General features: G+C 41.8%; 1 protein-coding gene across 1 annotated transcript in view; it reads left to right on the top strand.

The window, feature by feature from the left end:
- Positions 1-22,674, top strand: part of B3GNTL1 (UDP-GlcNAc:betaGal beta-1,3-N-acetylglucosaminyltransferase like 1) — a 167,617-nt gene that overhangs the window by 139,618 nt on the left and 5,325 nt on the right. The window contains exons 10-12 of the mRNA XM_083725914.1: positions 5,084-5,219; positions 11,778-11,846; positions 13,408-13,482. Coding sequence (XP_083582040.1) covers positions 5,084-5,219; positions 11,778-11,846; positions 13,408-13,482 — 280 coding nt within the window. The remainder of the gene's footprint in view (positions 1-5,083; positions 5,220-11,777; positions 11,847-13,407; positions 13,483-22,674) is intronic.

Raw genomic sequence — 22,674 nt, 5'->3', positions numbered from 1 at the left:
TTTGGCTAGCCAACAGTGCAATAATCAATCTTTCGTCCCTGGAGACCAGGCTGCTACAAATCTTACTTTAGGTGAAAAGTTGAAGAATTTGATTAGTTGGTCTCATCCCAGCTCCCCTTTTCCCACATTTAACAGTTTGGCACAAGTCGCAATCTTTTGTTATGGGAGGCCCAAATTTGAAACAGTGGGGAAATTTCTGTTCAGAATCAAAGTATCTTGACAGCAGTAAGTGTGCTAGCTTAGACACAGTCATTTTTGTATCTAGCTAGCTCTGTTGATCTTGTAGTGACAGAAGCATATTCCTCTTCGGAGTGTGCAGTGCTTCCATTGGAGCATTTTAAAAATTATTTTTTCAGCAAGAATTCATCTTTAGAATATACGGATTGAAGAGTCCTGTTATATCAGACCAAAGTCTATCGGATCCAGCTTTCTGTTTCTAAGTTTGGCAGCCAGGTGTCTCTGTGAAGCTTACAAGGAAGGCATGAAGGCAACACCTGTCCCCTGTTGCTTGCCTCCAGTAGACCACATTCAGACAGTCCTTGGCCCTAGATTAGCTTTTGTCTTTTCTTAACAATTTGGCTGCCCTTTTCTGTATACTTTCTATTCTACCCTGCCTCTTGGTTCCTTGAAGTTCCAAGATAGCTCACAATCATACGTCAGTAAATAATCCATCTATTTAAATGATTTTGTGAACACAAACTAAATTAATAAATGATGGTTGGTAATTGTGAGAACAGACTTAGAGTGTTGCCCCCCCCCCACCTCTGGATTAACTAACAAGATGCCTAATGCAATTCTATGTAAAGCCTACTCATTTGTGGTTTCCACTATTCAATGCAGCTTACTCCTGGATAGGTGTACATAGCATTTCAGCCTAAAAGAGCATGCAAGGTTAATTCCATGACTTCCCATGTAGCCCAAAGAGATATTGAATTACAGCAAAGAACCCTTTCATTTAAACGTTTGCTTAGGGTTTACTAATTTATACAGTCGTACCTTGGAAGTTGAACGGAATCCGTTCAAGAAGTCTGTTCGACTTCCAAAGCGCGGCTTCTGATTGGTTGCAGGAAGCCCTGTCGGACGTTCAGCTTCCAAAAATAGTTCGCAAACTGGGACAGTCACTTCCAGGTTTGTGGTATTTGGGAGCCAAAATGTTCAAGAACTAAGCTGTTTTCAAAGCAAAGTACAACTGTATAGTCCTTCATAGGTCTGCTCTATTTAAGCACAATAGTTTGTTTCCAGTTGTGTCCATCCACTCATGGAAAGCTTTCTTTCAGCAGAGGCTTCTTTGAACAGAGAAGGAGGAAGCTCTTTTGACAGATTCTTCCTTCCCTGTAGAACTGCTTACATCAGGGGTCAGCAGACTTTTTCAGCAGGGGGCCGATCCACTGTCCCTCAGAACTTGTGTGGGGCCGAACTATAATTTTTTGGGGGGAGGGGATAAACGAATTCCTATTCCCCACAAATAACCCAGAGATGCATTTTAAATAAAAACACACATTCTACTCATGTAAAAACACCAGGGAGGCCCCACAAATAACCCAGAGATGCATTTTAAATAAAAGGGCACATTCTACTCATGTAAACACACGCTGATTCCCAGACTGTCCACGGGCCAGATTTAGAAGGTGATTGGGCCGGATCCGGCCCCTGGGCCTTAGTTTGCCTACCCATGGCTTACACCCTTGCCCCCCCTCAATCTGCCCCAGAGGATTGGGGTGCTTTCTAGAATTGTGTGGGTGGTAGTGCATGGCTGCTGCAGGAGAAAGGGGGAGTATGCCAAAATCTTCTCCTCCGCACTATTGGAAATGAATTTATTCTACCTAACAATGACAGGATTATTTTTAAACATGATTTGGCAACTTAGTTAGAATATAGGGAAAGAATCCTCAGTGTAAACTAGTGTTCTGTGCTATGGTCATTTTTCTTTATGCCATACTAGGTAATAACATTTTGAAATATTACTTTTATGGTGGGAATGATTACTTAAGAAAACACTCAAAGCATGATGGAAGACAGTGAGAAATGAGCCTAATCAAAACGAGCATAAATTCTTGCAAACAGAACTGATTTTACCAAATTGTAGGGAAGGGATGGGTGGAGGGGGGAGAGAGAACTGTCTGCCCTGGGTCTGTTGAGGGTGCTTAAAATTGATAATCCTAACCTATTCTCTGCGTTTGCAGATGTTTCCTTGTTATGGTTGCAAAGCATGTGGATTCAACATTTCAAATAGGTCCAGTATTTGCTTATGTTATCTGGTGTTTATATGTGCCAAATTGGAATTTTATTTTGAAAGTGCAGACATAAAAATACACTTGGACAAAAAGACATCTGCCAGCTTGCTATAAAGACCACATTTTAGCAATACTGTCAGGTTTACAGTGCTATTAGTTGGCTTTCACTACAATTTATTCTCTGGCTCCTATATTGTCAGTGTGCTCATTCTGTGTGTGAAAGAGAGGGCAGGGAGAGGGAGAGACTGCTTGATTTCCATCATCTTTAAAAGATCTAAAATGTGTAGGTTCAGAAGGAATATGCATCCATGAATATACATACATATATATATATGCAGGTTTTGGTGTCCTCGGGTGTCTTCCCGTGTAAAAGTTGGGGTGTCTAGGCCTTTTACACGGGAAGACACCCGAGGACACCAAAACCTGCATTCCTGTACCCGTGAAAATCTACGAAAGCATATATATATATATATATATATATATATATATATATATATATATGAGAAGAAATTCAGCATAGTGCTAAGGAGATCGCTCTGGCAGCAGAAGCATTCCTGCTTGCCTGCTGGAATGATCTGCCCTCTCCCACACTGTTCCAGGGGTTCTGCCCCCAAATCAGTTTAGGGGCACATGATAAGTGTATGGAAGGAGGGGGAGGAGGAGGAGGAAGAAGAGGGAAAGCCCTATTGTACTAGTGCAGGGATGTCCAACAGGTTGATCGCGATCTAGTGGTAGATCCCTGGGAGGTTTTGGTAGATCACGGTCGATCGCTGGTTCCCTTTCGCTAGCGTTGGTTAAATTGAATCCAGCCCCTCCCCCTCCCCCCACCCTCCATCGTCTCACGATCTGCGGAAGGGAAGATGGAGTTTAGTCATTTAGTGAGAACCCCCCAAAATGGGGCTATCGCCTCCCTAAAAAAGGTCAACAAGTTTGAACTGAACCACCCAAAAACAGGGGTAGATCACTGCCAGCTTTTAATTCTGTAGGTAGATCTTGGGAGCTGGCCGCCCCTGTGCTACTAGTGGAAGTCTTTGTGCAAGCTTCCACTAACAAGACTAGTTAGTTGGTTAGTGTATTGTTGCAGGCTGATGAAGAGTTTAGAGTTGCACTTCATATCCCAAAATGTGGTGGAACATAGAAGGCCCCTCGCACTGCACCACAGCCTCAACCCATCATTCACACTCTCCCTCTCACATGCGTGCACACACACACACACACACACACACACACACAGAGAGAGAGAGACACACACAGTATATGCATACACACCAAACCACCACCATCACAAAACTGTCTATCTGTGTTTGTTCCTCTGTCATATTTATTCCATTACGACTGTATTATCCTTTCACTTCTTGAACACATATTTAATAGACTAAGAACCGTGACTTCCATTTGATAACACAATATAGGGAGCAACAACTGAGGATGGAAGGGAAGTGCTATTCGGGGGTGAAAGGAAATTTAGCTCTAAGGCCCTTCGTGATTATCAGTTCTTATATATTTCCTAAATCTAAAAGAGATTTTTCTGAGAATTTGAGTGTTGAGTGTGTTCAGAGATAGGGTGGCGGGGTTGTATGTGTGCACTGCTGCACACTGCAGTTTATGGGGAAAACAAACCAACCTTTCAGACGTATGAGCAGAAGATCAAGTATTAGAAGCCCCCCCCCCCCTGTTTTTTGGTTTTCCTTTCTGAAATGCCTTTAGATTTCTTAAGGATCACCTTATAAAACAGACAGCCATTAAGTTCCAGAAAACACACAGAGTATTAACTTGTGCAAAAGTAGCCCTGGGAAAGAGCATGTTTTTAAATACATGGTCCAATTAGTTCTGCCGCATTTGAGCACTTAAAGAAAGAGCAATTACAAAACACCTCAAGTTGGGGGGTGCTGAATGGATTGTGCGCGTTTTTTCTCCCCATGGTCTCTCTCCTGGAATGAAATCCTGTTCAGTTATATTCCACCAACATCTCACAGACAGATATTGGTGTCAGTTTAATAATACTTGACAATAGTGCTAATTTAGAAACAACAACCCATTGCCGAAAAATGTAAGTTTTTGTTCATTTGACATTTGTGCTTAGGGTTTACAGAATTTTATGATTATATTTTGGTTCAGGTCAATAGGGTGTTTTCCCCTCTTAACTATTTTAAATTTCAGTTGTGTTGCATTTAGCTTCCTTTTCTTAAAAAAAGAAACATATTCAGTACGGTATATTCCTTAGGATTAAAGGAAGCTGCCTTATACCAAGTCAAATCTCTTGCTCCCTATTGCCTCCGCTAACTGACAGCAGCTCTCTGGCAGGGGTCTCTCCCAGCCTTCTCTGCAAAGACCAGGTATTGAGTCTGGAGCCTTTTGCATGCAGAGCAGATGTTTTACAACTGAGCAATGGCTCTTAAAAGAACCAGTGCAGCGTATCAATTCCTTGGTGTGATCTATGTCAGATATTTCACTCTCCCAGACAGCTCAGGACATCTTATATACAATGCCTGGTGGCCATCCATCCAAGTTGGATAAGACAACAGCAAAGAATGCCTTGGGCATCCTCCTGTTCCTTTTGTTCAACTTTTGGCAGCTTTAATGGTCTTAATTGTAACCTATTTCGCAGCTTCATGTTCCTATGATCTGAGCAGCATGGGCTGATCATGTCCTAAAACCTACATGTTGAGAGTCTTCATGTCCCAGAGACATCGAGTTTACTATTTACACAAGGAAAATGTTTCCCTGGTGACAGCTTTCGGCTCCTCTGGCAATGTTGCTGGTCCGTTTTCTGTGTGAGTGTCTTTGGAATGCACTGTGTCTCACTGAAGATGAGTCTTGGTCTCTCACTCTTTCCCTCTATTTCTCAGGGGAACCATCTGGACACACCGTGTCCTGTTTCTGGAAGAGAGAATCCTCAGTCGGTGGACTTCCTTCACCATTTGGAATGCTGGCAAACAGGGAAGGAAGCTCTTTAGGAGTTTGACTCCAGCCAATCAGAAAAAAGTGAGTTTACAAGGAAAAGGCCCACATGAATGCCGCTTAATAAATGTTCGTTCTTGCTGCCATATATTTTAATATCCATTTACTTAAGTTTCATTCTTCCACTTATTATCTTGGTATGAAGAAATACATAGCCATATTTACACTGCTGGTGGCTTTTTTTTAAATGCTAAAATATGTTTCAGAATGGCATAGCTTAGACAAGAGATGTCATCCTAAATGCCCCGTGAAAGATACTTTTGGGTGAAGCTGGCCATGCTGTTTCAGGTTGTCTTGTTTATGTGTGACTTGTTACCCTTTCAAACATGCACCATGATTGCAGTTGTGGGCTTGCTCACATGTGAACACTGAACACAGGTGCAAGTTGTGTCTATACATGTGTTTGTGTGAGAGAGCACACACTTCTAGAAAAATAGCACTGCTTGCTTTGATGCCTTCCTGGGAACAGAGCAGAATAATGCTCAATAAATAGCCAACTTTGTTTAATCTCCCTGCAAACAAATCAGGACAAATGTTCAATAAACAGGTTGTCTGGAAGCAACCCAGCTAGAATCAAATGACTTTCCCCCCTGTAACTAGTCTTGAACCATTAATGCACTCCCAAACAAATGCGGAGAGAAAGCATGAGAAAGAAGACATGATAACCTGTTTAATCAGCAATCCTGAGACCACCCATCCAGGCAACGGAAATGACACATACAGCCCACAAAGTACAGCACTGCACATTTCATCAAGACAGATTTAGTTAACAGAGAATAATTAACTGGAGTTAAAATGCATTGGAAACCAGGTCCTGAAAGCAGACAACAACCAGTGCATTGAGTCTGTAATTTCATGGATTATATTATTATTTTTATTAAGTAGGGTAGTTAGTGCCTAAAGATGTTCAACACTATATAAAACATTTTAAAAGACAGGAGTCCTGCCTGCAGCCATTGGTCATCTGTAGAAAGGTCTGATTGTAAGAAATACTTAAATCAAACCATATAGCCCTTACTAGGATTTCATCATAATTAACCATGTGAATAAAAGCATACAGTGGTACCTCTGGTTACAAACTTAATTCGTTCCAGAAGTCCATTCTTAAGCTGAGGCGCACTTTCGCTAATGGCACCTCCTGCTGTGCGCACGCCTCTGGCGCACAACTTCTGCTCACATCCTGGAGCAAAGTTTACAATCAGGAGCAACTACTTCCGGGTTAGCAGAGCTTGTAACCCAAAGCGTGCATAACCAGAAGCATTCGTAACCAGAGGTACCACTGTACAGTCATGCCACGTGTTGCATTTGCTTCAGGTTGCGAGTTTTCAGGTTGTGTCCCGCAGCGACCTGGAAGTACCGGAAAGGGTTACTTCCGGGTTTTGCCGCTTGCGCATGCACAGACGCTCAAAATGATGTCACGCGCATGCAGCAAATCACAACACACAGAGACGCAGATGCAGATTGCGTTCCTCTCTGGTTGCAAACGGGGCTCCGGAACAGATCCCGTTCGCAACCAGAGATACCACTGTATATAGTAAGGGATTGAAAACCGCCATAGCAGTATGCCTCCCAAGGCAGTGTCTGGAAGGAAGAGGTAGGAGATAAACATACATGCATTTCTGTCCTGCTTTGTGCAAGCTAGATGCGACTTACAGCACCCCTTATCCAGAAAACGAACCAGACTGTAGAATATTCTGCTTCTGAATATCCACTTCCCACCTCTTAGTGACAAAGAAAGCATACTTCCGTACATTTTCCGGATGTCAGCTGAAACTCAGTTTCAGATAATCTCTCAAAAGCAATGCCATCACCTGGAATCTGTGAAAATTGCAGTGAGGGAATATGCAGTTGGACCCAGCTTCTCGCTTGTGTTCTGTGGAAGCTGCACGTGAACCCAGTTCTCCTGAATGCTTGTTCAGTACTTTATTTGCAAGGCCACCTTCCTTCACTGTAAACTTAGCATTGAGTGGATTATTGCCAGCATGAGAAGCTTAAGTTCTGGACACATGCAAATGATTACTACTTTTTAAAGCTGACTGAAGTCTGTGCACTCCAGAATGTTGAGTCACCATAGTCACTTGAGTGCAGTTTGCAAAATGGTTTGACGTTGCTATGGAAATTTCATCATTTTCCTCCATCGTTGTGCAATGCCTTCTACAAAATCCCCTGATTTGCTTTCATTTATCTTGGATTCCAGCTGATGCAATTGTTTCAGAGACAGTGGGTGGGGATGGGGATTCAGTCTTACACAAGGCAAGACCTCTGGACACAGCAAGCCAGCCTCTGGGACCTCTTTTTCCAGCCTGTTGCTTGTTTAGCCCCCTCACTTATTGGCTGAAATTCTCACTGGTGTGAGCAAGATACAACTTCCAAAACTTGGCTTGCAATTGGCTTCTTAGTCCCTGATAAACTTTTGTGCCATTTATAGAACCTCATGCTAGAAACTCAAGGTTGCCACCCACTGAGAGAAGCCGTGGTGCAAGAACAGAATGATGCAGCTGTCTGTGGTGTTTCGCCATCAGGCGAGTCAGCTTTTCCCCTTATTACAAAATGGAGAAGCTCTTCCTAGTGCTGGTGTGGCTCTGATTAACTGAGATGCTGACATTCTTCCAAGCTGACCTTTGCATAACATTTGCTTTGGCAACACTTAAGGCCAGGATATTATTTTGCTTGTATCAAGGTTGCAATTAGTCTCTTTTCTTTCTACTTTATTTTGCTATGGAGAACAGCTGGCAGCATTAACCCTTACATTTCTGATTGTTGTTTTATTTTGATGGTTGTCTTTACTGCAGCTTTTTAAGGGAAACTGCTTACATTACACACCTCCTTCCCTAACATGTAGCTGTCTATACAGGAGAGCGTTTCACTAGATTTCTGGTCAGTGCAACCACTCACATGTATGTGAGATTAGCTTTTTGTGCTCAGTGGTAGAGATCTGCAGGGTACTGAGCTTTCAGAAGAGTCCAGTGCATGTTAGAACTTAGGTGCTTCCAACTGAAGCACATAAGTTCTTATTGGATCAAATACATTGGGTCTTTCCTCTGACCAGAGTCCAGCAGTCACAGAACTTCTGGTTTGGGTTTGGCTGTCCTTGTCTCTTCCTATCCGTAATCCCTTATCATTGCCTTTTCCCTCTTTCTGTTGACATCAAGGTTGCAAGTGACAAGGTGCAAGGGGTTGTTTTTGTTTTGCTTGCTCCTTTGTCAAGCACTATGCATTTATTTGGAAGCTACCCCATGCTGACATTCATATGCTGGGCAGCTGACCATGAAGATTTTGATGGCTCAGTATAAATAGTAGGACGGTTTTTTTGGAATGCATCATGAATTCAACAATCCTGATCTTTTACAGCTGCTCAGTGATGTAAACACCCATCCCATTGCGCACTGGTGGCTGTGTAGGTGCCTTTTCATGTCTGAGGGCAGCCTGGATAGGAGAAGAAACTCTAGTTTGAAGACCCTGCTGAACAACAACAGGAGGAATCAACCTGTTTCCCATCCACATCAAACACTACAAAAGACACACCTTGGAAGTCAGGGCACCTTTGTCTCCCCTGTTAACTGGGGATCATTTTCATGGACCAACCTACATAATGCCATGGAGTGTTGCTTTAACGTTCAGTTTTATGGGCTTCATGTCTGAGCAGTTTTAAGGAAGCCCAGCTTCCTAGCTGTACCTTTCCCAGATTCAAGGGATTGACAGGGCAAAGTTATAACATTTCTGCAAGAGTGAAGCTGAACAGACCCTTTTTGTTTTTTAAAAAACACATCCGATTCACCTCAAGGTTGCAGCTGTAGATAGAAACCCAGATTTTTACTGGATGCTTAAAGGGTCTGTTTTGTCTGCTTTTTGCTTGTCAGTCCAGCCTCAGCATCATGAATGTTTGGGTTACTTTTATGAGCTTATTCCCCTTATTGATTCAACGCAAGCAGATTTAATGAGAAAAGCACAACATAAGCAACATAGGCTACACGTATGGGAACGTGCAAGTCCATAAAGTTTTCTGTACTGGAGATACTATGCAATTGGATTTTTTTCAGACTTGTGTAAAGTTTGTTCTGTGAGTTTATGGATAAAATAATGCATATCAGAAGGACTGGAAATGCTGTACACACTTCCTGGGCTTTTGCCCAAATGCACTATGCAAGCTCTGGCCCCAACACAGGCAACCAGCTACTCTTAAGATCTTCGTGCAGTTATGTTGAAGGGCTGAAGAGTTCAACTGAACTCAAGAGCAGCTAGTGCACATGGAGCCTGGGTTTCCATGCGCATATATATGTACCTGATTCCTGAATCCTTCCACATCAGACAAAAGGGGTGGGGAGATGAAGGAAGTTGGACTGGGCAATAAGAAAACATGGCCATAGTTGGTAGTTTCTTCTGCAGCAGACAGTTTGCTAACCTGGTCCCCTTCAAATGCTGCTGGACTCCAGTTCCCATCAGCATGGCCAATAGTCAAGGATGATGGGAACTATAATCCAATAACATCAGAAGTACCAAAGGTTCCCTGTCTCTGATTTAGAATCCTGGTTTCCACTCCCTCCCCCCCAAAAAAGCATGGCTATTTCAGATGATTTTGCAGTTGGACCAGAGGCAGTCAAGCTCATTGGTGTCTGCCAAGAGCAGTGTCTGCTCAGTATACCAGACACCGTTTTTCACTCAACATGAGATCATATAGGCATTGCAGGAGCTGTGGAATTATGACCCTTTCCCTGGAATATTGTGTTTTCTGATTGTTAGAACATTTGCCTTCTTGGTATATATTATGCAATACTTCATGCAGTCTTCATAAAAGACATAGGGGCCTACTGATGGGAGTGAAATAAATAAAGTGTATAGATCAATCCTAGTATTTTCAAGTTAGCAGTTTGTGTAAGCCCTTAACCAGAGTTCTGTTTATTGCATAAACAATTAGGCATAAATTCTTGCTACATGACTCTTCCCCCCATTTAATTAAAAGGTAAATAGTGATGGCACAAAAATAAGCATCTTAAGACTAGACCACCCATGTGGGATATAGGTTAGTGCAGGAAGTACCTATTCCGAGACTGTTTGTGCACTATTTTAAACAGTTTCTGTGCTACCAAAGAATGAAAATTATGCATACAGAGGCCTCATATTTAGACTTTCATACATTTGATTGTGTATTGTAGGTTGCTTTCACTTCTTTTTACTGACAGAAATATTCATCAAGTGCTATGTTGGGTTTTTGTTTTTTTCAATGTTATGCCAAATATTAGTGCTCTAACTTCAGTTTTGTAAATTGGATCTGGGAGGCCTGGATTGTGGCCAAGTTGATCTCTCAGCCTCAGTTCTTCCTATGTGAAAATGGGAATAACAATGATGTGTTTCACAAGTGCTGGCCCTTAAAAAAAAAAGTGCACCATTAATTCAGGCAAAACTGTATAGAAATTGGAGGCTTCTCTTTCACCTGTGTCAAAAGGGAGTTTCTTGTTATTTATTCAGGTACTACAAACCTTAACCAAACACACCACTATTTGCATTCTATATGCATTATTTTCTGGTTTTTATTATAAGTCATCTTCTCGGTCAGATCTACAGCAATAAATAAGGTAAAAAAAATTGAGTGAATAAAATACTAAACATACAAGCCTAGATGGCAAAGCAAGACTTCAGAGATGGCTGTTAACACCCTTTATTACACTGCTCGTTTAGCCTGATCTATAAATACTGCATTACTAAACTTTTTTTGTAGATCCCTGTGTGATTCTGCAAAAACATCATGTTCCATCTTGGAGTTATCACACCATCTTAAGCACTTTACTGTTTTGTGTAAGTTGTGTGTGCTTAAAAACAAACAAACCCAGAAAGGTGAATATACAAATGCTTTCAATAAATTGATACGATTTTGATAGAACCAACTTTAAGTTGAAACAGTTTATTCTCTCCACCGATAGATGTGGCTTCCTTGGTTTTGCTTTTTTTCAGAATACATTTTCTAATATTCTTGGCTCTGGGTTGAGAGCTCATCAATCTTCCATCCTGCTAGCAGATGGATTTTAAACTGCTAAAGTGGCCACTTTAAGCTGGGCATAGATGCCCATGGGAATAGTGTGTGGAAGGAGAAATTTTGTTGATCTTGACTGTTTTTTAGCAACTTGGTAGGGGCGCTGTGTGTATGGTCTCTGACATTTGGGCAATAGTTAAAATAACTTAAAGGCCAGGAAATAAAGTCATCACTGTCCATCATTGTAGTCTTAACTTGTACTGTGTTTTACATGTAGTCTTTCACTAGGACCTGGCAACAGCATGGAGGAAATAGCTTGGTTCATTAATTTTAATTTTAAACACATACAGACACCCCTGCCTCTAGACTTGCTTACATTATCCAAGTAAATATGCTCATTGCCGTATGACTCTTGTATACAAGCACATTGTTGCTCATTGTGATTCACGCTCACTTATTATGAAACTGTTGTTTTGTATTACTATTAAAACAGCCTGGTAGTGTTGCACAGATGTGTGCAACAATTAAATGAAATAGGTTCAGTATCTCCATTGTTGCTAAATAGCACTTGATCAACAGTTGCCCTAATTGTTTTCCTTTCTGGTCTCCTTTAGGTGGCTGCATTTTGTGATGTGGATACAAATAAAATCTCAAAAGGATTTTATACTTATGAAGAATCTAAGGTTGGTAGCTGTCCTGATAAATGCATGTTCTGAATTTCTGTCTAATCACTGTGGAGGAACAATGTCTAAAAATGCATCATCAGCAGCTCTATAACTCTTAATATAGTTGTTGTGAGAGAAGTTGCAAATCCTGCATGGAGAAGCATAAATGTTGCAGTCAGAAGATGCAATTGCTATTGGATCAAAATATACAAAGTCCGAAAATGTAACTGCTGTTGCATTTAAATATACAAATTGGGATATATTGCTAAAATTCTCTATGTTGCCTGCTTTATTTGGGCTGCAAAATTGGGAACCACTGTAGAATTTGGATTTATATGTCAGCCGCTTAGCTGTTGAAGTAGAAAATGAAATGGTAGGATGCTTTGTGATAGATTTGAAGGGGGGGGAATCATCTCAGCTACTAGAAAGAAACACATGGCTCCTGTTTCTAAACTTGAGCAGAAACTGCTTATATTTGTTTCAAGCTGGTCTTGAAACCTGGAGGCGGGAGGTGGTGGTGATGGTGGTTTGTTTTTTTGAAAGAGACATTTGGTTTCTAAGGATTCTAAGCCCATGAGATCCTAGACTTGAGCTAGATTCTGAGAAGGGCTGCAGTGGGAACAGATCCCACAGCGCATTTGGCAAGCAAGGGGACATCCATGCAAGCTGATATTTCATCTTGTAATATGAACATTGATTTGAGATTATTGGCCGGCTTAGCGCAGCTTTCTAAACAACCTTACAAAGAAATGGAGGTTTTGGTTTGTTACCAAATTGGTGGCCCATAGTAGAATGAAGGGCTCTCTGTCCCGTTCCTGAACACTAGCTGGCAGCCTTCACTCTCCTTATGAATGGCTGTCATCTTGGGTGAGAGTGAATAGTCAGAAGAGAATGAACTATTCAGAATGAAAAGATTGCCTTAGAAATACAGAATGGTGAAGAATGAGAAGCAAAACTAAATTTCTAAACAGAACATTTCCCACTAGGAAATCCAGTTCCTGCTGCTTTTCCTCCTCTTTGCCAGACAGTTACCCTGAATGGGAGGCTGTAAAATTAATACAGTAGAAGAGGGGAAACTGGGTTTTTTTGTGGGGGGAGAGAAGGTAGGTTGTGAATTAGCTTCTGTTATGTCAATAAATTAGGCCAGCTAAAGGAAGAATGCTGCTTCTGGGGCTGGATTCTGCTCATTCTGGCATCAATGGGAATTTGATGCCTGCTTAATGAGGGACCAGGACTTCATATGCAGAGGCTAAAACAATATTTTGAGGAAAGTGAGATATCTATGGGGGTATAATTTATATCTTTGGGGGGGGGGGTAGGAGCCCTAAATGCTGCTTCATCTCAAAATGGCAGTCCTTGAAATAGGAGTATTTCCACTTAGCTCTGGTGAGGATAAGCTTAGGAGAGCAAAACTAAATTGTTGCATGTGAGCCATGTTGCATGTGAGCCACTGTAGCGCACAGGGCAGTTCGCGATCACAGAACCCAAATTAGGTCAGGAATTAATGCCATTCAGTTTAGTGGGCTGCAATGCAGCTATGGAATACAAGCTAAAAAGAAATGTGCTTCTCTCCCCATAGGAAAATCCCAAGCTCAGAATCCCTATCCTACATTTCAGAGATGCTTCCCCACCTTTCATTATTTGTGTGAAGTTGGTGAGTATAATTTCATTATCTAAGGCAAGCGTGTGGAATCCACACCAAATTAAAAGTTGTGCTTTCAGTTGCAATAAAGCACGCAATTATTACTAGTTTGGTTTCGTTTGTCCCAACTTGGGGCGATCTTTTGTCCTCATATTGGCAGGTAAAAGGAAGTGTGAAATTGAGGGTTTGGGCCAGGGCTGCACCACTACTGGCTTTATATTTATTGTTGACTGAAGCCCACCTGGTAAGCCAGTGCGTTCTTTGCTGCCTTCAAGTGGAGCTCAGTCATGTCAGAAACACACAGAAAGAGGAATGCTAAAGTTTTAAATTACCTAGAAAAGCACCATATCAAAACCACTCACCCAAGCAAACTCATTTGTTATTGAGAGCTGCAGCTGCAGTTGCATTTTTTAAAAAAACAACCCAATTCTTTATAAATAATGCGTCCTTCCTCCCCCAACCCCCTTTTTCCTTTTGTGTCTTTTCTTTTTATATATATAATATATTTATTAAGGATTTTAGACATTATAATCACCAAACACTTAAAGAACCGTCACCAACATACAATTAACAAAAATAAAGAAAAGAAGAAAAAAAGAGAAAAAAGTAAGAAAAAACAAATAAGATTAACACTTTATACAAAAAAACATACATCAACAGAATAACCATATTTTCTTCACTTTTTGGACTTCCTCACATCTCTCGTTCCTGCGTTCCTAATTTATAAAACTTTAAACAGCAATTTATCATCTTGTTTCGATGCTTATTTTGTAATTTTCCAATATTATATCTCTAACTTTAGATATTTTTGTATAGATCTTAAATACTTAATTTAGACATAATATTTATCCAGAATTTATCTTTTTCTCAAGTTTCACTTATTCTCATATTCCTTTCAACTAGCTTGATGGTGCCGTGTTGTTTTCAGTCCTGCATCCTTCTTAACATTCATACAATTTACAGTGTTTTTGTAAATAGTCCTTAAATTTCTTCCAATCCTCTTCTGCTGCTTCCTCTCCCAGGTCTCGGATTCTGCCAGTCATTTCTGCTAGTTCCATATAGTCTATCAGTTGCATCTGCCATTCTTCCAGCGTGGGCAAATCTTGGGTTTTCCAATGCTTAGCGATAAGTATCCTTGCTGCTGTTGTTGCATACATAAAGAATGTTCGGTCCTTCTTTAACACCCTCTGGCCAACAATGCCCAGAAGAAAGGCCTCTGGTTTCTTAGGGAAGGTATACTTAAATACCTTTTTCAACTCATTATAGATCATTTCCCAGAAAGCCTTAACCCTCGGGCAAGTCCACCAGAGGTGAAAGAACGTTCCTTCAGTTTCCTTACATTTCCAACATTTATTGTCAGGCAAATGATATATTTTTGCAAGCTTGACTGGGGTCATGTACCACCTATATATCATTTTCATAATATTTTCTTTCAAGGCATTACATGCCGTGAACTTCACACCGGTGGTCCATAACCTTTCCCAGTCAGCAAACATGATATTATACCCAATGTCCTGTGCCCATTTTATCATAGTTGATTTAACCGTTTCATCTTGTGTGTTCCATTTTAACAGCAAGTTGTACATTTTTGAAAGTACCTTAGTCTTAGGTTCTAACAGTTCTGTTTCTAACTTCGATTTTTCCACCTGGAATCCTATCTTTTTATCCAAATTAAAGACCTCTTTAATCTGAGCATAATGTAACCAATCTCGCACTTTATCTTTTAATTTCTCCAAACTCTGCAGCCTCCAAGTATCTCCATCCTTTTCTAGTATTTCCCAATATTTCGGCCATTTGGCCTCCATATTGAGTCTTTTCCGGGCCTTGGCTTCCATTGGTGACAACCACCTTGGGGTTTTGTTTTCTAGTAAGTCTTTGTATTTTGTCCAGACATTAAACACTGCTTTCCTAACAATATGGTTTCCTTTTGTGTCTTTTCTATCATAAGCCCAGGGACTGTCTTACGGTATTTCTGATCTTTGTAAGCTGCTCTAGAAGTCCTCTTTTTTTATCGAAGAGGAGAATAAAAATGCATGCATTAATGAAATAAAAACACCTCCTTTTAAAAGGATGGATTTTAGGGCTCACTTTTCTGGCGTTACAAGGTGTCTAAGGTGGGTGAGGGAAGCTATGTCATTAGCCACTACAATTTTGCCTGTGTTGCTCTAAAATCTGTTTTGTTTTCTTGAGAAATCAGCAGGGGAGGAATGATTTACATGGCCCCTGTGGTTTAATTCTTGCCCTGCACTGTGAGAGGGAAACCACTACCTGTTGTTGTTTAGTCGTGTCCGACTCTTCGTGACCCCATGGACCAAAGCACGCCAGGCACTCCTGTCTTCCACGGCCTCCCACAGTTTGGCCAAGCTTATGCTGGTAGCTTCAAGATGGTTGGTCCAACCATCTCTTCCTCTGTCGTCCCCTTCTCCTTGTGCCCTCTATCTTTCCCAACATCAGGGTCTTTACGAGGCAGTCTTCTCTTCTCATGAGGTGGCCACAGTATTGGAGCCTCAGCTTCAGGATCTGCCCTTCCAGTGAGCACTCAGGGCTGATTTCCTTAAGAATGGATAGGCTTGATCTTCTCGCAGTCCATGGGGCTCACAAGAGTCTCCTCCAGCACCATAATTCAAAAGCATCAATTCTTCGGTGATCAGCCTTCTTTATGGTCCAGCTTTCACTTCCATACATCACTACTGGGAAAACCATAGCTTTAACTATACGGACCTTTGTTGGCAAGGTGATGATTTTCATTAAAGTTGCATATCTCTCCTTAGTGATGGGGATGTGATAGTTAACGTTGTGCAAATTATCCTGCTACTCATAGATGGGGTGTCCTTCCCCCCACTCTGAACATTTCACCCAAACTGGATCAGCTTATTTTTCATCTGATGTTGCCAAGCAGCACCAGCAGACAGGTAGTAGAGTTAAACCAAAATGCTCCTCCTCCTAGGTAAGAACTGATGCAAGTGTCCCTGATTCAAATCTTATAATAGACATAATTTCACAGCATAGCATTAGGCAAGTCGCAATTTCTCAGCCTCTGCAGTATGGGGGATAATGCATACCTGCTGTCCAGGATTCATTTGCCATAGTGTATGTGAAGCACTTTGAATACTTGGAGCATTATATAAGGTTAATTAGCATCAATTGGAATAGGTGTTGAGAAGTGGGAAGAAATGTTGTTTCCGGGAGCCTGCAGAAATTCATGGAAACAGCCTCTCCCACCCTCTCCCACTCCCACACCACACTGATGTCCAAAAACTGCCAATTTCTATTCATTCTTATGTATAACACATGGAATATTGTCCATCACCTTGGTTTGGTTTAATGGAAATTTTTAATCATTTGTCTATAAAACGTTGAAAAACTTTTCCAACCTGTTTATATCACCTATGAAACGTGATTAATAGTATACTAAGACACAGATGGTTATCGAATATTGGTAGAATGCCTTGGAGATGAGCATAGATCAATTCAGAGAACGCACAACAAGAAGGCCCTTTTTTTATTACTGCTTAAAACTTCGGTTGCATTGAGAGTTACCCTTTGCATTTCATGTCAGGAATTTTTAAACTCCCCTTTAAAAAATGCTTCACAGCAGCTAAATGACTTGCCAACTGGAAATGCCTTTCTTCTGGTTCCCCTCCGTTCTCACTTTGCATGAAGCAGACCTTGTTTTGCTTCGCATCCAGTTTGAGCTGAAAACCTCACCCCGCCTCTCTTTACCAGCAAGAAGAAGTGACTTGTGGTTTCTAAAGGTTGGAAGAGTCCCCTCTTTGCAGGCCTGATGGCAGAGGAAATGGTTTCTAAACTGGTTAAAACTTGCTGAGAGAAGTTGAACTTTTGTTGCTCTATGGTGATATAATGCAGGCTAAGGATAAATCCGAGGATTCAGACCGAGATGTATTTCTGGGCCCCTTGAACTTTCGTTTCTGCACAGGCCACATATGAAAGAGGAGATGAAAAACAAACCCACCACACGGCTGTGTATTTAATTTCCCCCAAATACATGAGCCCTTCCTCCTCCCCAGCCTCTGCTGACACTCCTGAAAGAGATGAAGGGGGAGATGCAGCACACAGTAAGCCCTGCAGACAAAGGACAGCAGGGAGTGTTTGGAGGGAGAGGGGCAAAAGAGGGGGAAATGCCACAGGCAGGCAGCCTTATTTAATGAGTAGTGGGAAGCCAGATTCAGCCCTGCGATGTTGTGGCACAAAAGCTGCAATCATTATAAGCTGCATTTAAACTTCAGGGTCTTATCTAGGAGATAGTATTGCAAACCAGGACTTTGCTGCATTGGGCAAGCAATGGTACACTTGCTTTGCAATGTTCCATTTTTGACACCACAGTTCAAGAAACATGCTGGCAACCTGGAGAGGATTCTGAAAAAGTCGAGACATACTAATGAAAGGGAATGAGCACTAAAACTGCTGCAAATAGAAGAGACACAAGTTCTCTGGTAGTAAAATAAAGTCAGAAGGTAGAGGCAAGAGAGGAATTGGACATAAGTGTTCATTTGATGAGAAGCAGCATAGCTTGTATATGATAGATGAAGATAAAGAGGACTTAGGTTTTTAAAATATTTTTGGCAGATGTGGTGGTGTGAGTTGTTAGTTTCAGTTTTAAAACATTCCCCAGATTCAGTGTGGTGTTTGCTTTCTCTACCCTCCTTTTGTTTGATCCCTGCTTATGGCCCACTGAGCCATGTATCATAAAGCTTAACCTTGTAGTATCCTTGGTCGCTGAATGATCTGACCCAGAGCTTTCCAAACTGTGTGTCGCGACACGTGGGCTGGGAAGGGGTTAGTTGAACCTCCAGTTTGCTAGTAAAATTGAATTACTGTGTCGTGAAATGATGCATGTCTAAAAAGTATGTAACAGACATGAAAAGTTTGCAAAGCTCTGATCTGACTTTTAATCAGGTGCTTTAAGCTTGTATGGTTTTGGTGTACCCAGACACTCACATGACCCAAATCTGTCCTGGATTTGGTCACATCTATCATCTGTATTTTTAACTGCAATGTGCCAAACATGGAAGGCAGTAGCAAGTGATTGATTGATTTGTTGTTGTTGTTGTTGTCGTTGTCATCTGGGTTATGCATTCACATGCGACTGCCACATTTATATTTTACTACCAGTAGGTTAAAAAGCATACACAGCATGGCCAGCCCATTTCTGGATTTATCAAGTTATTCCAGCCACAGTAAAAACTATACTGCTTAATTGCATAGAAATCAGTGATAACTCCTTAGGAGGTGCCTGGGAAAGAGGGTCTAGTGAAGCCTGGATAGCCAACCTTGTGCATCCTGAACATCTCTAGCACTTCCAGCGTTGTTAGCCATATAGTCTTAGCAGGGTCCTGGTCCAGATGCAGAGGAGTCTGTACCAAGTGCATTTCCTTCCAAACCTTCCATTGCAGGTTAGATCTCATGGAATACTTTGCATCTCGATCCATTAGCTATGCAGCCCCAAGCCCAGGGATGAGATCCATGCAACCCTGCTGATTGTCATGAACCCAACTGATCCTGCTCACCACATGCTGGGATAAGCAATGGCTCCTCAAGGGCAAAGACAGAAGTCTTTCCGAGTCCTGCTACAAAGAGATCTTTTGAATAGGAGATGGCAGGGATTTATACCTAAGGCTGTGTACGTGCAGAGCATGTGCTCTGCCATTGCTTCCATCGTAATCTCCCTTGCTAATGGGCAGGGGAGCAGGAGGACATAATTTTTAATATCTATAAATCGTAATTTCCAAGTGCCAGTTATACTGTTTTTGTTCCTGCCACCACCCTTCCTTTCTGCATAATTTCCACCAAGTTTCCTTTTAAATATCATGGGCTAGATTTTGTTTTGTCACATACTTTTTCAGTATGAAAGTAGCTGAGATTCCCCCCCCCCCCCGGCCAGTTTTTATTCAGCATCTCCTCCCTCCCTCCATCTGCTTTGGGCCTCAGAAATTACGGTAGAAGCTTAAAAGCACAGAATGACTAGACATCCACTCACTCCATTTATCTTGCCAGTTCAGAAGTGGAAGCTATGCCAGATTACTGTCATGTAGTAACAAGGGTGTGAACTACGAAAAGGTCACAGGAGTGTGTTGATCTATAAATAGTTAATGCAGCACTGGCTGAGACTAATGGAATTGTTAGGTTTTATTAATGGGTTAGTATGAGTCTATAACTGGGCGCCTAAACTCCAGGGCCAATTGCACCCCTATAGATTGCAGAGCTGCACCACAGGAGTGCTGGGGTGCAATTTTATGGGCATTCGCCCAGGTATGTGGCATGCCTCCATGACAGCACATAATGTGCAGTACTCTGACTTAGGGGGCTTGCGATTGACTCTTAGTCAATCATGACAGGGAGGAAAAGTGGCCAATCAGGAGATGCGGATGGTAAAAAGAGAATTTGACAGCTTAACTGGCAGGCAGGGCCTGCTGAGGGGTTTTTGAAGCAGGATAAAGCAGTTCAGTTTCCTCACATGGGGGGGAAAGTACCTAGGAAAGTGCTAGAGGTGGGCAGAGTAAAAGTGGATAGCTATACTAGGAAGAAATAGATTTAATAGAAGCAGTTCTGTGTGGGGAATTGTAAGTTAAGTTATTGTGTAAAACCGAAACAGCATTTCTTACTGAAAATAAGTATTGTGCCTTTAATAGTGAAACCATCAAGCTTCATCCCTCGTTGAGTTTGTTAATAAAAATACAGCTTTTGTTTCCATTCTGCCCCAGGTTTGGTTTGTGCCTAGTTCAGTGAGTAAGTTGTCGCAGGAACCCCAATATCAAGAGTCCTTGCTATGGAATTATATGCTACCACATATAAGGAATCCCTGAATTCTCCGTTCTTATAGACAGGGAGTGACCAAGGCTTTAAAAGGTCAGCAGACTTGGTCATGTTGCCACTCTCTCATCTTTACTGAGTTTCACTTCACAAGGCTATCTGGCTTTGTGTCACCAAACTGGCAGGCCTCACTAAGTTGTAAGGTCTTTGTGAATAAGATACTTAGCAATGGAGAATCTCATTAAGACTCTGTCTTTGAAGGAACCTGGCTGTCCTGGCAAAATTATCCAGAAGCAAGTATCTACATTTTGGGCAGAGAGAAATAGGGTTTTTCCACCCCCAGGAATGAATGGTCTGTCAGAGATTATGTGTTAAGATGGGAGGAACAGGCTCTCGTTTAGCTTTGGATGACTATAAGGCCTGGGCTGTTTGCTTTGGAAACAGTTTAAACCTATGGGTGGAACTTCTACAATTGCCAGCTGTGCGGCGCACCTTCCATCCTGAAAGCAGCTCCTGGCTAGCTTGTTTTGGCATTCTCTTTAAAGTCTTGCTTGGTAGGAAGAATTACCCAGTGCACACCCTACTGGGTATTCAGTAAAAAAAATATTCAGCACGTGAAGGCAAAGGGTTTCAGCTGGATCAAGCAGAGAATGTTGCTCTCCGTGTTTCATTGTGCATGTCTTTAAAGTCTATCCACTTACAAAGCAGAATATTTTTTTGCTGTTGCCCTTAATCCAGTTTGACTCTGCACTCCTTTTGTGTTTGGTAAAATTCAGAGAGAGAAGTGCACAATCATCACCCAACTTTTCCAGTTCTTTGTCCACGCAGTTGAAGCTTAATAATAGGGCAGATTTTTGAGGTGACACAATGTCTTGAATTCTGTGATTCAAAAGGTTTTTAGGTTGAAGATATTGTATGCAGCTCTGTAAGGATTGTGTTAGAGAAGGCTCACCATCGCATGCCATGGTTTAATATGGGAACACGCTTTGTTAAGTGGTGGAAATTGCTGTAGGATCTCCAAGTAGCAACTAGAATCCAGCTTTGTATATGCTTCCATGCAGGTATGTTCTGACGTCTGTGGAATTTGCATGCACTTTGGGACTATCGAATTAAGGCAAAGCTTCATGTTAGTGTCCTACTTTTCAAAAGTGTTACATTACCCTTTATTCAAACTCAGAAGCAGTAGCTCCTTTGTTGTTACTAATCTTAATGATGGAGTATTATTTAAGGCTAATCCCACTGGAAACATAAATTACAAGCACCCTGAAATTAAAGGCTCAAGAGAAACGCTGAAGTTGTGAATGATGTCATCTGCTTTTCTTGCCAATCACAAGGTTGGGTGGAGGGTATCATCACATTAGACTGTGCAGGATGGCAAGTAGGCACAAAGTTCCTCTTCGTACAGTAGGTAGGATTTGGAGGAATCACCAGTAGCCAGAGTTAATAGTCCAGTTGCTTGGTGAAAGCAGCTCTCAATAAAGAACCCATTCATTATGCAAAATCCACCAAATCACTAATATGTTGAGCTGTCATCAGAATGTTATTTAAGTCGCTTGAAAAGTAGGATCTGTGGGTCAAAAATGTAGTTCTGCTATTGGGTTGTCGTCGTCGTCGTCGTCCCCCCCCCCCCCCCCGTAGGTCTAGGTCCTCATCTGCAAGACAGTAGTTCCGGTAATAGCAATAGATTTTCCTTCACCTTAGCCCCTCTCTGTCCATTTTTAACCTCTACCCTTCGCTATCCTACTTGCTTTTATGCACTCTGTTGAAATCACTATCACCATGAAAGCTGGTGTTGCTCACTTCCTGGTCAAATTAAGGGCCTTGCATTCTCCTTGACCTACCTATTACCTAGTATTGAATCCATCGTCGTTGTTTGGGTAAAGTGGAACATCAGGTGCTGGGACATTTGCTGTTACCTGTTCTGCAACAGATGGAATCCCACCCCCAAGTCATTCACGGGAAGGGATAGTGCCTGATCAGAACTGTGCTACAGCACATTCTAAGGTTTATGCTGATACTGTTCAAGCACAAGGAATCTGCCTTTATAAAGCATCAAAGCAGTGTAAGTCTTCTCTCCCCCTACATTACTCCATAAAGGATATGGGGGTAGGTCACAGAATCTGTAGAGTTCTATATGTCCTGGGGGTGGGGGAGAGCAATGTCATTAGCATGTGCAAGTGTCAAAACTCTCCAGATGTTGTTGGACTACAACTCCCATCATCCCTACCTAGCAAGGCCAGAGCTCAAGGATGATGGGAGTTGGAGTCCAACAACATCTGGGGACCCACAGGTTGAGAACCGCTGGTCAAGAGGGATGGGAGACCTGATGAGTTCTGATAAGCCAGTATTTATATGACCCATTGTACTGCTGGAAGCCCCTGGCTATGCTCTGTGGTCATTTCTTATCTGGAATAATGAAACCTCTATTAATAG

This window comes from Podarcis gaigeae (assembly GCF_964106915.1).
Source record: "Podarcis gaigeae genome assembly, chromosome: 2".
Taxonomy (NCBI): Eukaryota; Metazoa; Chordata; class Lepidosauria; order Squamata; family Lacertidae; genus Podarcis; species Podarcis gaigeae.
Note: the sequence above shows the minus strand (reverse complement) of the source record. Positions and strands in the feature narration are given on the sequence as shown.